Raw genomic sequence first — 21624 nt, forward strand, 5'->3', positions numbered from 1 at the left:
CAGCTTACGCCCGCCAACGGCTAAAGCAACGCATGCCAGCGGCATACCGCCACCGAGTGGCATACCCGCTGCCGGCGGCAATATGGGACCAACGCTGCCACAGCAAAAGCACTCCATGCTTGACAAGCTCAAGTTGTTCAATAAAGAGAAGCAACAACAACAGAACGCAGCTAATGCCGCCTCCACTAAAATGCAGGTGCAATCGAAGCGCACATCCTCATCTTCGGGTTTCTCATCGGCGCGCTCCGAACGCTCGGACTCTTCGCTGAGCCTCAATGATGGCCACATATCACAGATCAAGCCACCAGCGGTCAGTGTAACATCTGGCAAGAGCAAAATCAACACCAAACAATCCAAACTGATGGCAGCACAGCTAAAGAAAGAGCAGACGAAAGTCAGCAAACTGGACAAGAAGGAAAAGAGTCCAGCGCGCTCGCTAAATAAGGAGGACTTCAGCGGTGAGAGCCGCAACTCAACAATGGGACGCGCCAAAAACTCACTGCCGCGTGTTACCGAAAAGAATTCGCTGAAATCGTCTTCAAAGGGCTCACTTAATTCCAAGTCAGACTCTAAGTCCTCATTGATAGTGCCACCCACGAAGGGACTCTGCAGCCCCAATGGCTCAAACACCGGCCTGCCCAAACCAATTGCCGCCATAAAAGGCACAAGCAAATTGCCGCAATCGCCTTTGGGTGGCGTTGGTGGTAGCAGCGACAATCGTGGCCGTGGCATGAGCAACTCAAATTCGCAGCAGGAGATGATGAAGCGTGAAAGGAGTGACATATCAAGCATGCATGCAAACATATCTAGTGAGAGCGCCAAAGCGAAAGAACTAACACAACAGCAGCAACAGCAACATCAACCACATATCGTAAAACCGGTGCCGATATTACCGGAGCCGGGCAGCAAGCCACCATATTACGCTAACGCCACAAACATATCACAGCAACAGCAACATCAACTGCAGCTACAACAACAACGTCAGCAGCAATATCAACAGCAACAGCAAGCTTATTACAATCAACAGCAGCAGCAACAGCAACAACAAGAGCACGCCACATATGTGAACAACAGTCGTCTGCCGCCACCTAAATCCGCCACTTCGCCTACTGGCAACGCGCCAACTGCGCGCAAACTTGAATACAATGCCGGTCCCGGTATACTCGCGTCGCCACAGCGCTCACCGCTACGCGGTCACGCGCAATCACCTGACTCGCCGTCCGCACATCAGCACCATCACGCGCACTCGAACGCCAAGTTCCACACAATACCCTCCAGAATAGACACAATCTATGAGGAGAAGAAACCGACAAGCCTGCTGCCGATGCCACCGTTACTGCGTGGCTACAATTCGCATGTGACACTGCCGACGCGGGGCGTACGTGGCGGTGGCACACGCAATTATGTGACCGACTTCATGGAAGCGGAAATAAATCAGGGTTACTGCAGCGATGGCGATTCGTTGAGAGTGAGCGCCTCAGCGCGGTTAGCGCAACGCGCAGCCGCAACTGCGAGACGCTATCACGACATAGATAACGGCTATTTGTCGGAAGGCAGTGGCAGTGTTGGACATCATGGTATGCTCATGGCTGGCGGTATCAGTTCGGCGGCGCATACCAAACACTTCTTGAGCATGATGCGCGCGAGGACCCAACTACCGACGACCATCGAAGAACGGTAAGTCGAAAATGAGTTTTCTTTCTTTTTTATATCTTAAACGCATTTACAAAAAATCATCTCACGATAACTCATTCAGACAAGATATGTGTATATATGATATATTCGAAACGAAACTTAAAACTAACTATAATTTATATTGCGGAAATATTGAGTGTTGAATACGAAGGCAAAAAGTCTTTCGAAGACTTCAGATAATTTACTAACTATGCATCTATACAAATACTTAAGAATATATATAATTTCTCTCATCTTTGTCCTTCAGCTCATCACACTGTCAGCCTTGAGTCACTGCCAACATTTTAAGTAGAAATTTTCGTAATGATTCATAGCACGCACCTCACTTTCGGCCATCCTTGCGGTTAGTCCGCGAAGTTGCCCTTCTTCGCAGAATTGAAGACACATTTTTCATGTTCGACCCATATAAATAATGGCCCAAGTTAGCACGCAGCGGGAATGCAAATGTCAAATAAAGAAAAAAACGAAACAAATCCTGCAGAATAACGGTGCCAAGCAAATCGTTATACCCTGAACGGAGTATATTAAGATTACAAAAAAGCTTGGAACAGGAAGAAACGTCGGAGTCCCTAAAAAATATATGTATATAAATGCTGAGTCGATTTAGTTCGCCTGAAGTAGTTTTCATTTTTGAGATAATGTTCCGAAAATTATCCCACTTCTGCTTCTGTCCAAGAAGTTGCTTATTTGTCGGAACCGGCGGACTTCTATGGCATAAAGGTGCCACACAAACTTAACGATCGGATCCATACAAACAGAAAATGTTTTCGGTCGACAAGAATTTCGACAATATCCGAAGAAATTGTTTACATCGGATAACCATAACAAAATTAACGAAAAAATTCTAGCTTTGTTATAGAAATTTTTTGTTTTTTTGACGAGATATCGTCACGAATTTCTGTATGAATTATTATCCAAAATAATCTCCCATTAAATTTTTATAGATCGGACCACTGTTGCATATACATATATAACTAGCATCAAGTTCTTGTATGGAACATTTGTATTTAAAAAGGGTATTATAGCCTTTACTCACCACGAGCGGACGTTAACTAACTCAGTGTACGCGCATGAGTCACTTCGTTGCATTCTTCACGCACTTTTTGCTTCATTTGCTTTGGAGAAAAGCAAACAAGAAAAAACTTTAACTTCGGTTGCACCGAGGCTAAATACCCTTCACAGGTGCATTTCTGTTAGTAACTATGTGTTCGGTTTGTATGGAAGCTATATGCTATAGTAATCCGATCTAAACAATTTTTTCGGAGATATACCAAATTTCATGAATATATCTTGTCAAATGTGAAAGTTTTCCATACAAGAACTTGTTTCCGATCGTTCGGATTGTATTCTATAATTTACCGATCTGAACAATTTCTTCGTAGATTACATTCTTGCTTTAGGAAAGCTTCTTGAAGAGAAAATGACGTTTGCAAAATTTCAAAAGGATTTCTTAAAAACTGAGGAACTAGTTCGTATATATACAGACAGACGGACATGGCTAAATCGACTCAGCTCGACATATATATACACTTTATACTTTATCCGACCCTTCCTTCTGTGTGTTACAAACTTCGTGAACAAACTTAATATATCCTGTTCAGGGTATAAAAAGCAAAAACGAATGCACTCAGCTTTGGCCAAAACCGCTTGCGGTGCATGCTGTGATTTAAAAAACTAGTGTGGTTTTTTTTTCGTTGTTTTTGCACTGCTGCACCCGTTTTCGGCCAAAAATAAAGCGTTTGTGCCAATTACTCTCCAGCTGCTGAGCCATGAAACGTCACAGCGTTTGAACTGGTTTTTTGTACTGATTGTTGTTGCTATTTCTGCTTTGTAGTGGCAGTTTTGTCGCCTGTTTCGCTGCCTCGCTTATTGCTCATTTGCGCCGCTTTACTTTTTATTCATCTACTTATTTTTAGTTCGTTGCTTTATTTTTATCTCTTCTCTTCGCGCTGTTTGCCTTTGAGCATTTTAATTGTGGCATACAATTTAATTACGTGTAACTGGAACGCCAAATGGTAAAGAGGCGGAACGAGAAGCGGAAAATAAAAAAGTAAAAAAGCGTGTGATTCGCATATTAACTTGTTTGTATATACATATACATATATATTTTTATTTTTTATTTTATTTTTATTTTTATTTTTTTTTCTATTATTTTTTTATTTCTTAAAGCATTTTTTTCGACCTTCAACTAGCAGAAAAAATAGTTAGTGTTACAAATTTCTGCTGAAAAATATTTGTGGTCTCTATAAATGTGCTTTCAAGCAAAAAACTGAAATTTAATTATTTAAAAAATATATAAAAAATAACATATTTTATTTTTCTGTGTAATATGTACAATCACAATTAATTTTTGTCCGCCTTCATGGTATGCAATCGAAATTCCAATTGCTGCATTTCTGGCCTCTCTCTCTCTTACTACATAACTCAGTACTATATTACCCATTCTCCACACCCACCTTTTATCACTCAGCAATGGCCACTTCACTTCGGCTGTCGACAACCTAACATGGCATCCTCGACAACCGAATACAATTGTCACCTGTCAAAGCAATAAATTTGCAACATGCTACTCCAACAATTGACGGACAGACAAGTGGTTGCTTAGTGCTGTTGTATTTACGTATGCTGTAAAAACTACACAAACAACAATAATGTTGTTGCTTAGTTACCTTCATCATAACGCCTTGTTGTTGTTGTTGCTGGTGTTGTTGTTGGCTTCATTGTTTTGCTACTTCTGATTGCTTTTTTTTTAATTATTCACTGCTACTTGCACTTAACTACTCGCTTCGAGTTAGTTATATAACTAGCTTTCCTTGTAATTTTTGTTGTAAAATCTGTCACAGACAGTTGTTTATTTGCACCGGTACGGTAGCGATCACTGCCAAACTTAAATATGATGTATATGTAGTTGACAAATTTGGGTATTGAAAAATTATAATATTTACTGGGCGGTTAGTGAAGGGAGCCGTACGTTGTACTTTTGTGTAATAGTAAAGTAACTTTATTTGTATAACGGTAACATACATATAGAACTTTGTTAAAGGTTTGGAACATATTTTGTATCATATTTACAATAGCAAAGGGTTGCCACATATTTATTTTCAAATACTGTCTCGCAGTGAACTTTTATCTTTGAACATCAGACACTAATTATTAAGCGTACTTGGGATTTATTTATAACTGCTTCATCTGGCATACTGAGAGGAGTGAAAGAAAGCGCTAAAATGTCATGTAATTCCTATAGTAGTACCAACACTATAGGAATTATAGACTTCGCTTTAACTACTGAATGAAAAGTTATTAAAAACCTTTTTGAAATATTTTTAAATTTTTTTTTATTTCCGCAAATATGAGAAAGAAAAGAGTTCAGTGGCCAAAAATTCAAATAATAAATTATTTGACTTCATACCTTCCAGAATTTGCTGAGAAATCGGAAGAAGAGGGAATAAGACCTAGCGATATCGAAGAAGAAAAGAACATCCGACTGAAATGCTGATGTTTTTATAGGTTTTTTCAAGAATAATTTTTCGCAATATTATATACTTTTTTCTAACATTTTTGGCATATTTACTGCTTCAGTGAATTGTAAATGTAAAGGACTTTCGGAGCTCTCTTTAATAACTACTTAGCATACTTCCAACGCATGGAGAACTTGGTCTTCAAAAATCGCTTCAGATAGACTTAAAACTTTTTATTAATATTTTTTTTACTTCAGATTAAAATTTGAAATACAATCGCAGCAATGACTCATTCGTCTCTGGTGCGCCCTTGGATGCAGTTTTTGCTATTATTACGCTCATTTCCTCAAGTTACTTATTGTTGCTACAAATTCTCAACTTCTTTTTTGTTTACTTTGTACATTTTTACATTATTTTCGTATCATATACATAAGCATCTCTCCTTACTTTCCTTCAAAGACTAGAATACAATTGCGAAACTTTCAATTTGCTCCCAACTTCCGTTTGCCTTTTTCCTGCATACAAACTCCATATCTAACTTCAGTAATACTTCATACTGATACTTCGTTTTTTCCAAGCAAAACTCCATTGACCTTTTCTTCTGCGCTATCCTGTTTCATACCGTTGCTGATGGTTCTCTTTCATTAGCATATCCCCCACTTAGCGTTGAACCTGCATACGTCGCACAAATCATCACGTCTGATCTAACAAATTAATGCAAGCGGGCGTTCCTCACATTCACTCACCAAAATTTTGTCAAGTTTACGTTTTTACTTTTTCGTTCATTTAGGTCATTAACAGGGGTAATAAAAATTTCATACTCCATTTGCAAGTTAATTGAATTTTTGGGAGGAGGGAGGAATTTGAATTAGAAGTTTCAATTAGGTTTGTAGAGATTTTGTTATAATTAGACAGCTTGTGATGAACAAGAAAATTACATTACATTTTCTGAAATTCGAAAAAAAAAACATTTTTTATAACTTTTTATGGCGCTCATAATCATGGTGAACTTCTAACTAATCAGCTTTTTAATTATTTTTTAATTAAGCAACTGAACTGCAATTAACTTCTTTAATTTTGGTTTTTATTATTTTTTCGCAAGGAGACGTAGATGAGTCGCAAATAATTGGCCTTCTTCCTGTAAATGGAGCAATACAGTGTTTTTTATTTTATTTATTACAGAAACTGTACCTAATAGTCGTTTATCGATGAATTAAAGTGCAGTAACCAGTACCGATTTTGTATAATTTTATTTGTTTGTTATTTTTGAAATTGTATATATTAATCGATAATTTTTCAAGCTATCGATAAGGAAGCTTTTTTTATTTAGATTAAATGATCGATTAATTAAAGTGAAGTAACCGGTACCGATTTTTTATAAATTTTAGTGTTTTTTTTTTGAAGAAGAACCGATATTAATCGATAATATTTCAATTCATCGATAATATATCGATATACACAATTTTTTATTTTGTATTATCAATATTTGGAGATCAATACAAATTTAATTCTGGAATCGGATTTGCAATTGAATGTTACTTAAATATTTTAATAATTATTTTATAGGTATTTTAGATAATATTTGTATTAAGTATATGATAAGAATTTAATTGCATGCATTAATAAAAACGATATAGTAAACTAATAATATAACTGTTATTCTATGGAGTTTTAATTTAAATTTTATGCATTATTTTTTATCAGAATTTTATCGATTAATATTCATTTTCATTCCATCGCAATAAGGACCAAAGAGCAAGCATAAAAAAATATCGATTAATGTATCGATTAATATCGATAAATAAGTATTCATATCGATGAAAAATAAGGATAAAACAATGAATATATCGAAATATCTTTTATTAATTTGACATTTTAATATCACTTTGAATAAAAATTAGTTGTAACATTGAGACTCTCTGTTGCGAGCCTGCATCGTTGATTATTAGCAATAACAAATATATGTAGATATAAAATATAATCGGTTATTAAAAAAAAAATTGCTTCAGATTTTCTAAACAAACTTAAATGGAATTTTAAATTATATTCACTTACACCGCCCAAAAGTATACTTCGAAACTACTACAACACAGCACGTCGCTTTTACTAGTATTGCATGCCAAGCAACAATGAGCAGCATTCAATCACGTTGCTGATCAGAAACATGCAACAGCTTCGACAATTGAATTTCCGCACGTCCAGCAACAACATAGCAACCATAAAACGTGGCTAATCCTGCAAGCTTACCTGTAAAATATCTAAAAAATAAATATGAAGAGCATTAAAAATAAATTCACAACAACAAATATAATAAAAAAGAAGAGCATAGCATGCAACAAGCTTTTTTAAATGACTGCCAGACACAATAACAAAAGCAACAACAGCAATAAATAAAAATTCATAACAGTTGTAGGCGATAGTAAATGCGATAATAACCGACACAACCGTCTGGACACGCACTGGACAGAGGTTGCCAGCGGCAAAGGGGGAGGGATTTCGAGAATTCCTGCTGTTTTGCTAGTTTTTCTAGGGGCGGCAGTCTGTCGCAGACCAGACAGCGTGACGCCTGCATTGCGCACGCTAACATACACACAACAAAAAGGCTTTCTATTTATAGCATAATAGTGAATGGAGAAAGTGAAAACTCTTCCAAAGGCCAGCGGCCATTTCTTATCACGCCACATCGAGCATGGCGTGTCCTTGCTGGCGGCATTCACGCATACTAACTCACACACATATACGCGGCAGAAATTATTTTCAATTCGTAGGGCAAAGTGTTTCCTCTCCCTGTAAGGCTGTCAGCTGCATGCCTTTCGAGCCGCAACCTGTCGACCTTACTAACGCTACCGCTGCTTATTTATGTGTATGTATATGTATGTATGTGTGCGCGATTGTGGTTTTGCGTGCGTTGACTAACTGTAAAATTTCTGCCACGTAGTTCTTTTAGCAGCTTTTGATTTATGGCCGCCTAGACAATGCTGTCCGCTGCTTTGGGTGTGGCACAAAGCGTAAGGATGTGCGCCAGCAGCCGGAAGCACTTTATTGCTAAGACGTTGCATTGTGTTTCTAAGTGTGAGTGCGTGCTTTCGCTTAAGATTATATTTTTATATTTTTAAGTGCGCGCTTTAGATATTTCTTCAAAATTCTGATATTCCTGCTACCATTCTCATAAATCCTCACTATTGTTGTCACGGCGCAACTGCCGACGTTGTCGGCGCTCACATGCTGTGTCCATGCGCCCTGAAATATGCAAGCTTATACTTTAATGTCACTGTGAAATGTGATGTCCTGCCGTTAATGCTTGGTTTTAACAGTTTTTAATAGAGTGTGCATTATAAAAATAACACTGCTTATCATAAAAAATATAACGGAGTTGTTTAAGCGGGAATTATGTATACTTTTTATGCTTGCAACAAACTTTTGTTGAAGTTAAATTTAAAAATTTGCTTTTTCTGAAAAAACTATATAAAAACTATGAAAACAAAAAAATTACAAAAATATTTCCTAAAGGAAAACAAAAATTATATGAGTCCCAGAACTCAATTTTTAAACTACATTTTTACTAAAACTAATTTTGTTTACCAAAACTGCACTGACAGCCGTCACTCCTTGACTGCAAACTAATAACTTAAACTAATATATTAACAACTTAATTTTCATCAAAAATAAATTGTCACCATAAATATTAACAGCACCACTTGCAAAAATTTCTCTCTGAATGCAAAGCACGTACGAAACACGTAACATATTTTTAGGTGCATAAACAAAACAAAAAACCAATTAAATTGAACGAGTAGCTGGCAGCAGCAGTAGTAACAGTTGGAAAACATAATCAATTTTAGCCATTATGCAGAATTTTGGTGCTTATCCTTACACGCACAACATTAACCCTCACAGTTCATTAAACAAGGACGTGCATCGACCGAAAAAATAACGCAAATATGGAAAAATAGGAGAAAAATTGGAAAAAATGCCAAAAAATACGGCTAAACTGATACAAATAACACAGCAACCTTAAGTTGGGGCGCAAACTAGAGTGGAAAGTGCGAGTCGAGAGGCGAAGGAGAAATTGAGGAGAAAAGTTGTAAAATAGATTGACATGTCTTGACAAGAGCGGGAATTCCTAAAAATATTTTTAAGTGCCACAAAGGTTGCTTAAAGAAATCATTTTTGCTGAGTCCCTACTCACTTTTAGTAGTTACCCAAATTGTTTTGATTTGTGCGTTGATGTAAAGTGATGGTTGAACGCCTCCGAGGGGCAATAAGCTCATAACTTGCTATAACACTTTTAAAGAGGGTAAGGTACATCAAACGGACTATGTGAGTAATTAGGTTAATAGGTATTTAAGTGAAAAAAGGTTAACTTCAGGATGCGCTGAAGCTATGAAACCCTTCATAAATATGAAGAATTCTTTAAACGAAAAATATTACTTTCATTACCACAAATGACACCAAGACGAAAATTATCTTCCAAATGTGATGTATTTAAAAATACTTTTAACAACATGCAATGAACGGAATTAACAAAAAAGAACTTTAACAAAAAATAATGAGAAATTAAATTTAATGGAAAATTTTTACATAATTTTCACTATTAGGTAAACAATGATTTTAGAATAAAAATATATTATATTATGATCATTTTCATATAAACATTTTAACAAAAATGTTCAGCTTCACTGTATCACTATATGCGACCTCTGTCGGAAAGTGTTCAAAGATAAAATTTAAAGCTTTTCCCTGAGCTTTTTTCATAGATGGCGCGGTTAATGAAATGCAGCATTATGGGTAAGAGAGAAACTCACCTTGAGGCTAATATCCAATGAAAACAGAATTTTACTCTTTAAAAGAGGTGAGTTTCTCCCTTACTCACTATATGGTATGGCAAAGGTAAAAATATAACGTTCTTATTTGTATATTCTAACTAAATTGGGCAAAATTTCAAATTGCTTAGGTCTGTTTTTGTCAGTTTATCGTAACATATTATACTGCAGTAGAACATAAATAAGAGAAGGGGGTTCCAAAACTTCTTAAAGGGCTTTTTTACTACGAGTTTTCCTTTTAAGCATTCACATCAAGCGCGACATGAGCGGAAGGGTTGAGAAAAATACAGTTTGATGTTATATATAAATTATCTAATTTATTGTATTTATATTTTTTTCTAAAATGTGTACAATTTTGTCAAAATTCCCTCACATAGTCTCAAGCATATTGGTTTATAATTTAAATTTTTAAAAGACATTAAAAAATAATTCCTTTTTTTTTTTTTTTAATTTTTTAACAAATTATTTAGACTTTGGAATTACCTACGTACAGTATTTTTTTTACACAAATGACGTTTTCAATTTTCATGCTCATCAAAACTAAAGTCACTTGAATTCAACAAATCAAAATCGAAAGTCACAAAACTCATCATGGTTAGACAAAAATATTGCACTTTATCTAACAATGGAAATAATCTCACAAGATGACAATAGCGCCTGAGGGCTGGGATGATAGTGAAATTAAATCTTTGAATCGCATAGCATTTCCATTGTTACACTTCTGACATTGTGTGGGCCTCCATTGCTGACAATGAACTTGCGGATATTTCAAGGATAATAATAAGCAAATGTATGTATATACGTTTGGGCTTACGTAAATTCACACAAAATTATATAACAACATCCTATTAAAATTAATATACACGTGAAAGCTCAAACTCGTATACCCACTACATGGCAGTTCAACAATCTTCCAAGTTCTCCCTTGTCTCACTTCTGTTGTAACTAAAAATTGTATATTTCCCAGCCTTTCTTGCATAAAATCGATTGCGCAATTCAATGCAACATGTAGGAGCAATCATAATAATCGTTAATTTCTAGCAACGTTATAATTTTTGCTACCACCATCCGCCCACTTAGGACAACTTGTGTCTTGTGTTGCTCGGCAGCTACCACAAGTCAGCATTGGCAGGCATGTGTTGGTATACACTTGTATTTGCATGCAGATATATTTACTCACAATCATTCTATTGATACGTGCATGTATATTCACATGGTACATATAGACATATGTATAAATTTATAAGTATGTACTTATGTATACATATGTGAGCGGTAGCCAATTGAAGGTTTTAACTCTTGGTTGCCAATAGAGAGTACTATAAACATACATACATATATGAACATTTGTAGATATGTAGGACCTATTAAAACCTAATAAGTTGAAAAGCCAATAAAGGAAACTGCAATTGGCAAGCTGCTTATGCGAATATACCGTTTATTCAAAATTTCCCTGGACTGGCGAAAAATTACATTTTCACATATTTTAACACAATTTTTATTATCGCCTTTAAAAAATGTTGTCTTTGAGCCTATAAAAACTTGCCAATTCTTAATTTAATTTTCCTTACTCCTCGGATGGTCTTCAGTGCCTACAACGAATTTTGGTCTAGACTGTCAGAGAATTTCAACGTCATATTCATAAAACTCCCTGTCTTTACTGGCAACTATACATTTGATGAATAAAGCCTCCTCAGCTACGTTGTCAAGCATCCTTTTCATGTCCTCTGCTCGGTGTCATTTTTGCAAAACAATCAGGCCTTTTGGTATGAATCTAGCTTTGACACACTCCATACCTCAAACATCAACCAAAATTGTGGAGTCATTTCAACAGAGATGTTGAGATACTCTTCTATCTCTCTTCTATCTCTCTAATATCAACACGACGACTAGTCCTGTTTTTTTTTTTTTTTACTTTTCGAAGTTATCATCATCAACAAGATGAGTTTTCTATGACTCCATGACCTTCACTGAATACTTAGTGCTACTTAACTACTTTTGTTCGTGTCAAACTAGATGCCCCAAAAGCACTTTTGCAACATTTGCAACGATTTCGTAGCCGTGATTCCATTGGAAACACAACATTTCAAGCAACTCATTTTTTTCTTTTTTAAATTATATTTTTCATTTTCTTATGCTAAGAAAAATAATTTGTATTGACGGTGAAACCGCTCAGAACTGATAGATCATATAATTATAATAAGTAGGAAAGTCAGCTCTGCTGAAATTATTGGGTTTTTAGGGAAATTACCTAAATATTTTATAAATTTATTTTTTTTCAAAAAAATAGTAGGCATAGTTTCTTAACTCTTCGTTGATAGATGGGTATCTAGTGATCCACCTTTTTGGAGTTTAGGGCTAATACAAAGAACCAAAATCTCTCCAAGTGAGATTCATCGATTTTGTACCCTCTCTACGACCGAACCTGACCTAAGCACAGTTGCAGCTTCATAAATATTTATATAACTAAAAAAAAAACTATTTCTAAGACAATATACCATTGAGATCCTGAGTCGACACTTAAATTTATACTTAATCTACTGAACCGGCAAAATGCCCACCAGAGCTGTCATCTGTCATCTACTGCACCACTCACCTGCATGCTATTAAAAATTACTAAATTCGCAGACCATTCCATTGCACAATTGCATATCGCCTGCTGGCTAGCTGTAAGCCACAGTCAATAATCTAACTGCCAGATACTCGTAGTTTGGCACACTGCAATGCGCATGCACACACGCGACTTTTCCACCTTAACGCCTCTTCCGCCAATTTACGAACAGCTCAACGTAGGCCAAAAACATTCTTTCCGTCTATAAGCTATCTATCCATGTGTCGACTATACGCGCCCATGTGAGTACTACATGTAGCAATAACAAAAGCAAAACAGCAAGTAAACAAGTTTCGTACGCCAACAGCGCTGAGCTGCGAGTATCTGTGGCGGCAATAAAATATGGAAAAAATACTACGCTTTGGTTGCACTGCAGTAATTTTCGCCAAAAGCAAAATTCGCTTTCATTCACAAAGTAGGCAGCAACAGCGGCAGCAGCGCACAATCAACAGCTGTGTGGGCTGTTGAAGACAAGTTTGCGGAGTGACAATTAAAACAACAAAAAAAAACAATATTCGGAAATAAAATAAATAAGTGGTTGCTGCCGAAACTGCACACCTTTGTTCAATAATATTAAAAACAAAGTTAAAAAATATTTATATTAACACACAACAGCAACCAGTTTCGCAACAGCGTTTACCAGCCTTTGCTAATTTTATGAATGAATACAAAATTTATGATTATTTAAGAGTACAGTGCGCTTTAAGCTATCTAATATCGGCGCTCTTAAAACAGCTTTTCGAAAAGCAATTGTTGCATATTCTGCTGCGCTCTTCGAAAATTATTAAACGCTCTCACGGTACACACTCGCCCTTGTTTTCTACTATTTGCTTTGACATTTCCGGCAGTCTTGTATATAACGCATATACTAGCTCATATAATTGCGGGTGTATGTGTTCAATGTCCTGCGGCTGTTGTTGCTACACGCATAGAGTTTCCTTGGGATAGAAATTTCGTACTTTGACGTTTGTTGCTGTCAACTGTCACTTAAATTCGAAAAGTGCATTTTAACAACTGTGGAAATGGGTGTAGGCACGCGTGTGTTGGAAATTGTTTATCGGTGGAATATTTGTACATATGTAAAAAACTAAAGGAAACATTAACTTCGATTTAATCTTCTGCTTGAAGCTCCACCTAAGCTATAATACCCTTCACAAATGCAAAGATTACTTACAAGAACTTGATTTTCATTGATCAGTAGAAGCACTTTATTCCTATCGTTCAGTTTGTATTGTAGATATATGGTACGATATTTTCGGTTCCCACAAATGAGCAGCTTTTTGGGAAGAATAGAACGTATGCAACAGTTCAGATCGACATCTAAAACTGAAAGACTTGTTCGCGTATTCATAGATAAATAGACAGACAGATAGACATGGCTAAATCGACTTTTTATATATTTTTATTTATATATGTATACATATATATTTTTATAGGGTGCCCGAGGCTTCCTTCTGGGTGTTAAAAACTTCGTGGTAAGCTGAATATACCCCTCTCAAGCTATAATAAAAAATTTAAATATTTTGATAAATTTGAAAAATATATGGAAATAATTTTACGATACCGTTTAGTTGGTGTTCTTAAAAAAAATAGGATTTAAAAAACAACTCTTGCCAATTTTAATCAATTTATTCCTTAACTCTTCAAATTTTGAAAAATTTACTAAGTTTTCCATTTAAAGTTTAAATTTTTATGAATTTTTAATTTAGAATTTTTTATGAAAAATAAAGACAAGAATATCAATAATCCTTCGGGATGAATACAAAATTATAATGACAGTTTTAATTAAATTTAGTCAAAATAACGACAAACATAGTCAGTTTGCATTATTTTAATCCAAACTGTCAATGTACCGTTTATTTTTCTGATACCCTTCACCTTTTTGACAGTTATACTGAAGTTCGAAAATCGATTCTACAGGTTGGAAGTTGATAATCCACACATTTGTATTTGCCTCTACTATTTCTCACCATTAAATTTGCATGTAATATTCACAGAAATTCGAAACAGGCTTGAAAGCTTATTCTCGAAAGCTCAGTCTGCTACTGAAAGGCATTTACATATTTTGGCGTTAAGCCTTAAAAGCTTATTTTCGAATGTATAATCTGCTTCTGAATGATACTAACATTCTTTGACGTTAATTTTTCTCCTAAGTTTACGAAATTTAGTTCAGTTTTTAAGTTTATTTCTTTCCAGCTTGCATCAAAATTAGGTTTATATGACTGGTTGTCCAAGAAATTCAAAAATTCAGGAAAATATTTTTACCTCTCTGTAACCAATAAATAACACCAGTCTTTCGAATGAACCCGTCTCATATTTTATCCACCAAAAGCTCTCTATCAATCTTACCATTCAACTCTGTGACAGCTTTCTACACCACATACAGCAGAACTTCACCACAGCAGTTTTCGCTCTTCACTCACAAACACTACTCTTAAAATTCGAACTTCGACAACACACTACGCTCTCGCTTAACCATTTTCATTTATTATTTACGCTGCGCCTTCAACGAATAACAACCAGCTGGTCTGCTTGCAATAGCTACAAACGCGTCGCCGACCAAAACTGAAGTAGGAAACATATTTTGACTTTCGGTGGATGCGGTTGGACTGTGAAATACGAGCGCTACTCGCACAAGGCTGTAGTATAATAGCGTGTGTCTGTTGTGTATAATTAAGTATGCTAAGTGTTGAGTGGTGGCTGTTTGTAAAGAGCATAAAATAAAAATGCAGTGAAAATATATTGCAATCGAAAAAATGGCAAAATATAGCAATAATACTAAAAGTTTGAAATAAAAGTATGCGCGAAACGATAGTGCCACACCCTACGCTATTTTATTTCCGGTATCCTTGCGCCATTGTGTTGCGGCTGTCAGTATTCAAACAAATACGCGTTTAATACATATGAATGTATACTCATGTGTGTGTGTGCATATATAAATTAAAAATTTCGGCACGTTTTGTCCGCCACTTGACTCGAGTGTGAGCGCTGGTTTTGCCGCTACACGCCGTTATACGAGTACCATTAAGTCTACCGCAAATATTCTGTGTTGTCCTTTAAACTGAAATAGTGTACGCGCGTCTGTGCCTGTGGCAAAATGTTTGATTGCAAATAACGCGGCAGTCATAGCAGTATGCCTTGCCTTTTTCACTGTGATACTTTAGTTTAATATTGGCGGAGGTTTCTACTTTCGTGTTTTTTTTTTTTTTTTGAGAATTTTAATGACTCCTCATAACTTATGGTGCTTGAATTACTAAGTTACGTTGGAAAATGTTACGAAAAATTATATATTTTTTGGATGAAAAACTAAGCTTATACTATTGAGCTGTCTGCTGAGTCACGCAGTAACAAAGGTAAAGAATATATATATAATATTATTGCGATTTAAAACATCATAACCAACATATAACCAATATATAACCATTTTATAACCAAAACAGAAATTTTGTTTCAATATTAGTGGTAGCTTTTAAATCCTTCGCCTGTAAACTTATGAAAACTGAATTTACGTTGTTTTGCATTTTAGATGACGACACAATTTTCTATATTAGTATTAATTTAATCTCATTTCATTAACTTAAACTATTATTACAATTGCATTACCTCATACAAACACTTTCCCCAAAATAATTCTTTGAAACTTTTAATTGTACTTTTTTGGTGTGTAAAAATATAGTCATATAATAATTCCACTATATTCCTTAAATTTGTATTTTTTCGCGTCTTTTCATTATATTACTCAGACATCAATCATTTAGTCAATTATTTAGCAAACGTTAGGAAACCACAATCTTCCGATATACTCTTACTCGATCGCTAAAACTGGGACTCCTTACATGGCTTTTCAGACTTTTTGAAACTCATGTTTTAGTTCAGCTTCTACATTTAGTCTAGAAAAGAGCTATCTAAGAGCTCTGTAAATCCTTACAAATTCTCTTGCTAAAAATTTGGTTTTCAGGTTTTCTAAGCACTAATATATAATCTACAACATAAAATACATCTACAAAAAAATTTAGCAACTTTAAATCCTTCGTTCCTTCTAATCTGCCTTGTGCGAAGTTTACTGATTAGATAAATAAATTAGAAAAAATCTACCGTTTGAGAGTAACAGATTTCTATTAGAAAATACTTTCATTTGTTTATCAAAAGCTTACCGCCAAAACAAAACATTTAGTAATGTTCTTCCCCAGTATACATACCCATTTTTGTTATTCATAGTTGAACCCCAAACTACTCCATATCTCTTATCTCTCATTTTAAATTCTCCGCCTATAAATATTTAATGCCGCAAAGTGTTGAAAAACCCTCAAAAACCCCACCACTTACAATCATTTCCGAATGTAATTTATAAAAAATTCCATTGACGCCCGAAAGCACACTTCATTTTGTTTACGTACTTTGTTGAGAGTGCTCGATGTAAGCGGACAAATGTTGGACTTTGGCTGAATTTGCATTCCGGCGATGCTTCATGTGACACAAATGACAATTCGAATGCATTTCGAAAAGGTTAATGACACGCAAGGACAACGACAAACACGACAACAACAACAACACCACCACACCAATAGCAATGTCAACAGCAACGACAGCAGCAACAATGCATAGAATTTCACATGAATTTAGGCACTCAAATAAAAGCAAACCGATGTTGAGGGGGCGGGGTAGATAACGGCGAGTAGGTGCATACACAACTACATTCTCTACATTAGTGTGCACAACTATAGCATATTAAAGTCGGAGAAATGTGAAAATGTAAACAAATGGGCATGTGAAAATGCTTTGCATGTAAATGCCATGAATTCAAATGTACCGTATATGTATAAGTGATGAACCTACACACACGCCATACACTCACGGGGCGACATGACATCTGCAGTGGATAAGTAAACAAAAAATAGCAGTTAAGGAAAAAACCTAAAAAGCTTAAATAAATAAAAGGTGCAAGAAGCGAGCGTAATGTGTGTGTGTGTGTGTGTGTGAAGTTATGGTTAAATGAAGGAATTAGAGAAAAGGGGAGCCACTCAACCCTGGACCGATAGCAAGGATAAAGGATTACTGTAAAAAGGTGAAAATATATATGTTGTTGGAGTTTAATAGTGGTGGAGCTGATAGTGGCGGTGCCAGGTGTGATTGTTTGCCGGAAAACTAGCTGCTCTATGTACAAGTACATTTATGTACATATGCAATACATAGATGAAAACCAATACACGTTTGTATAATCGAAGATACATTTCGTTATCATAGATTGATGAACATGTAGACAGAAATATATGTATGTGCGTATAAGAGTATATTTTTGAGGTGTTAGCTTGCATGCTACTGAATCTGAGCTTGAGTTAGGTTGTGACTACATTCATATGTTGATTGCTTGTTAGATTGGTAGCTATATACTATATTTAATGTAACTTACGCATTTGGAAACAATTTTCTGCATTTATAAAATATTCAGGACTTCCAGTCGAGAGTTCAAGCATCCTTCAACTGCAGTCAACACTCGTGTGGCATTTATAAATGCCAAGGACTGTGTGCTTTAGTTTCTTTTACCACTTCAAAAACGAAATTCGTGCACTTAAAAATAAATATACACAAATTTATATATATATATATCAATGTATAGTATATATTAAAATTCAAGAATTGCCACCGAAAGCATACACAGTAACATTTTTTATGTCGTTATGTAAATATACAAACATATGTATGTGTATTTATAAATTTTTGATATTCAGCGAACTGTAAGCAACAGTGCGTTAAACAAAGACTGCAGAAAACTAAGTCAAAGCAAAGAAATGAAATATAAGCGAAAAAGAACGCACCAAAAAACAAAAAGCATGGAAGCAGCGGAAGTTCTGCTTGCAAGGATAATAAATCTTTGACAGCTCCCCTGACGATGGCGCGAATATAACTCCAAATAAATATAAAAAAAGAGAGAGGAAGAAAAAAGCAGTAAAAAATATACCAAAGTAAAAAAGTAAGCGTAATATTTGGAAAAATCGGCAAAAGAATTGCAGTGAACCCAAGCAAATGAAAAAGAAAGCGAAAAATGTATGAAGTAAGGCAAACAAAGGAGCGTCTGCTAATGCGAACTTACGAGTTTTCTTACTGCTTCTAAGTGTTCACTTTTTATAATACCTATGTATAAACTAGAAAGTATTATTTGGTTGAAGCGGATACATTTTTTCAACAACTTTTTTCGCATATAAAAAAAAATATTTTATTAGAGTTTTTTATTGCTACAAATAGGTCAATATTGAACGACATTAACATTCCACTTCAAAAAGTATTCAAAAATTGGGTTAATCAAATTCGATCCTGCAAAAGATGTGTTTGAGGTGATGTTATATTCAGAGCTTATTTGTACCGATGGTATTTCAAAATTGTATCGATTGTATTTTACATTTAATAAATAATAATTTTTTGTTTAAGAAATCATATCACTGTTATTAGAAAACCATGTATAAAGTCATTTAGTTATGTCCATTTATAGTTCGTCTCTAAGCGAACTAGTTCCTTAATGTTTGACATATCAACTTAAAAATGTTCAGCTATCCTTCTCTCCACAAGATTCTGCTTATTTATCAGAGTCGGCGAAATCGGACGACTGCAGCATGTAGCAAACAAAACAAACAAATCGACTCAAATCAAATTCTTGTACAAAATCTTTTTTACTTGACAAGATATCTCTCCTAAATTTGACGTACATTATTGCCTAAAGCAGCGATGCAATATCCGAAGAAGTTTTTCCGATCGGATCAACATATAGCTGTCAAGCATTGTAAAGAAACATTTTTTATTTATCGAGATAGCTGCACGAAACGCGACACAAATTATTATCTGAGGCAACTGCGAAATATTCGAAAAAATTATAGTGATCGGGTGATTATAGCATATATCTGAAATACAAACCAACCGATCAAAATCAAAATAAAATATTTTCATACCCTTTTATGCTATAAGAAATACACCTGTGAAGGGTATTATAGCTACGGTGCAGCAGAAGTTAACGTTGTTTCTTGCCTTACTATATTATGCATTTTTGTTTTTGGTGAAATTTTGTGTATGCGGGGCCACTGTCTGTCAAATAAGTCTACCGCTCCGACTAAGAAATATAGCAACTGCCAAACAGACACGCTAATACTAATAACTAAAGCACTCAAATTATGTACACATGTATAAAGGACTCCCAAATGATATACACATGCTCATCTTACCAAATTTTGAAAAAGGAAGAGGCAAATAAATTACAATATAGCAATGCCAAAACTCACAGCAACAAGCGGACACCCTCTACTTACTTGGAGACTATAAATGCCACAAAAAAAAAAAAAATGTGTGGCGAAATAAAAAGCTAGTATTGTTTGTTATTATTTTTGTATTGGCAGCAGCTGTTGCAACAAAACACACTTAACTGCTTAAGTGTAAAGCTGACATATTCACTTACACGTATGTGCACTTTTGGCAGGCAGTGTGCTTGTGCTTTATACATGAGCAAGATTTGTTACAAATAAGTCAGCAAATTCTCTAACGAGTGGCATGTGAATTGTTGCAAAAGGCGTGCTTCGAAAGGATTATTGGCTGGCGCTTTCAGGTCACATATGAGAAAAGAAAGAACGAGTTTGAGGAATGCAGTTTTTGGCTAACAATGAGTGAAAACGAAAGTTCTAGTGGTACTTTTGCACGCTTTAAGGATTTGGAGGGTTTAGAGGGATTGCATGCTATTAGAAATTAATGATTTTAAAAAAATGTACTCTGTCTTGAATATTTTCGATTAAAAATTAACGTATTTTTCCGAATTAAGTCAAAATAAAGTGAAAATAAAATTTAAAAAAAAAACATGATGATGTGTTTTGGACGTAAAAAGGTTAGTTCACCCTAAATTTTGTCAAAAAATTAAAATTTGTTGTAAAAAAGGATAAAAATTAAATACCCAAAACTTATTCCTTTGATTTTTTTACACACATTTTGAGATTATGTGAAAAAAATAAAAATACGAAAGTTGCAGATCTTTTCATTACCTACAACTTTGTTAAATAACTTTACTCCATAAGACTCGTAGCTCTGCCGAATATCGTAGAACAGCCTTTTAACCCTGAAAATTGTAAACACGCTTCCTCTCTTTCCTCTAAATGACTTCATAATGCCCGTTAGTTATTTTTGATTTAATTTTTGTTATTTTATCCTCCCGTACCAATTTGTTTCCTACTACTATGAGAAGGAATTGTACGTATGTATTTGCTTTCTCACTTTGTATGTAGCGTGTGTTTATTGTACATCAGCTGTGCAAAGTGTGCCGCCAATACATTCATGGCTAATCCTACTCGATTACCAAACAAAAACCGTGCGCCTTCTGTAACTATCCAAGCTTTTATGGCGAAATTGTCAACTGCTGCACATATATATACATATATACATAAGTACACACAACCATATAAGTACACACCAACAAACATATACATATTTGTATATACATAAACGCTACTCAATGAACTCCACCTGGCAATCAGACATTGCTTTTAAGTTAATGCTTTGAACCCCACTGCAGCGCCTCTTTATAGTCACCTTAGCCGCTTGACTGGCTGGCTAGCTAAATTAAGTGTGATTTAGTTTACTATATGCTGGCATATACATACATCTTTAATATACATATATAGTAGAGCTTACAAGCAAAGAGGTGGCCCAATGGTGGCGCTGCGCAGCAGGTGATCGCCCGTACTTTGGTTTATGGGGATGAGTAGGACATATAATATGCATAAACATACATACATCGCCACTTTACTAAAGTTGTAAAGTAAAAGTTGTTGTACTACGAGCTACTAAATACACCTATGTGTGTAAACATGTATTTGTTAGTCCTGCCAGATTCTACATTCCATTCCCTTTCTCTTTCCAAGCATTATTAAAGCCAGCGCATGTTCTTCCTTGGCGTCCCTACATTAGGTCTTCACCAAATCGCCGGTTCAATGCACTTTAATGAACTTTAATTGCCGTTTTTGTTGTTTTCGTTTTTATTATTATTGTTCTTATTTTCCAGTGTTGT

General features: G+C 35.2%; 1 protein-coding gene across 5 annotated transcripts in view; it reads left to right on the top strand.

Annotated features, from left to right (window-relative positions):
* The window catches only part of LOC108967868 (protein sickie), a 369021-nt gene that overhangs the window by 225537 nt on the left and 121860 nt on the right, over positions 1-21624 (top strand). For 4 of the 5 annotated variants that reach the window (XM_018931510.1, XM_018931508.1, XM_018931505.1 and 1 more), the window contains one exon: positions 4-1677. In XM_018931510.1, the coding sequence (XP_018787055.1) occupies positions 4-1677 (1674 nt within the window). Of the gene's footprint in view, positions 1-3; positions 1678-15863; positions 15941-21624 lie in introns of those variants that run through there. The other variant, XM_018931509.1, reaches the window with a different exon arrangement.

This window comes from Bactrocera latifrons, unplaced genomic scaffold (assembly GCF_001853355.1).
Source record: "Bactrocera latifrons isolate USDA-ARS-PBARC rearing strain unplaced genomic scaffold, ASM185335v1 scaffold_2, whole genome shotgun sequence".
NCBI lineage: Eukaryota > Metazoa > Arthropoda > Insecta > Diptera > Tephritidae > Bactrocera > Bactrocera latifrons.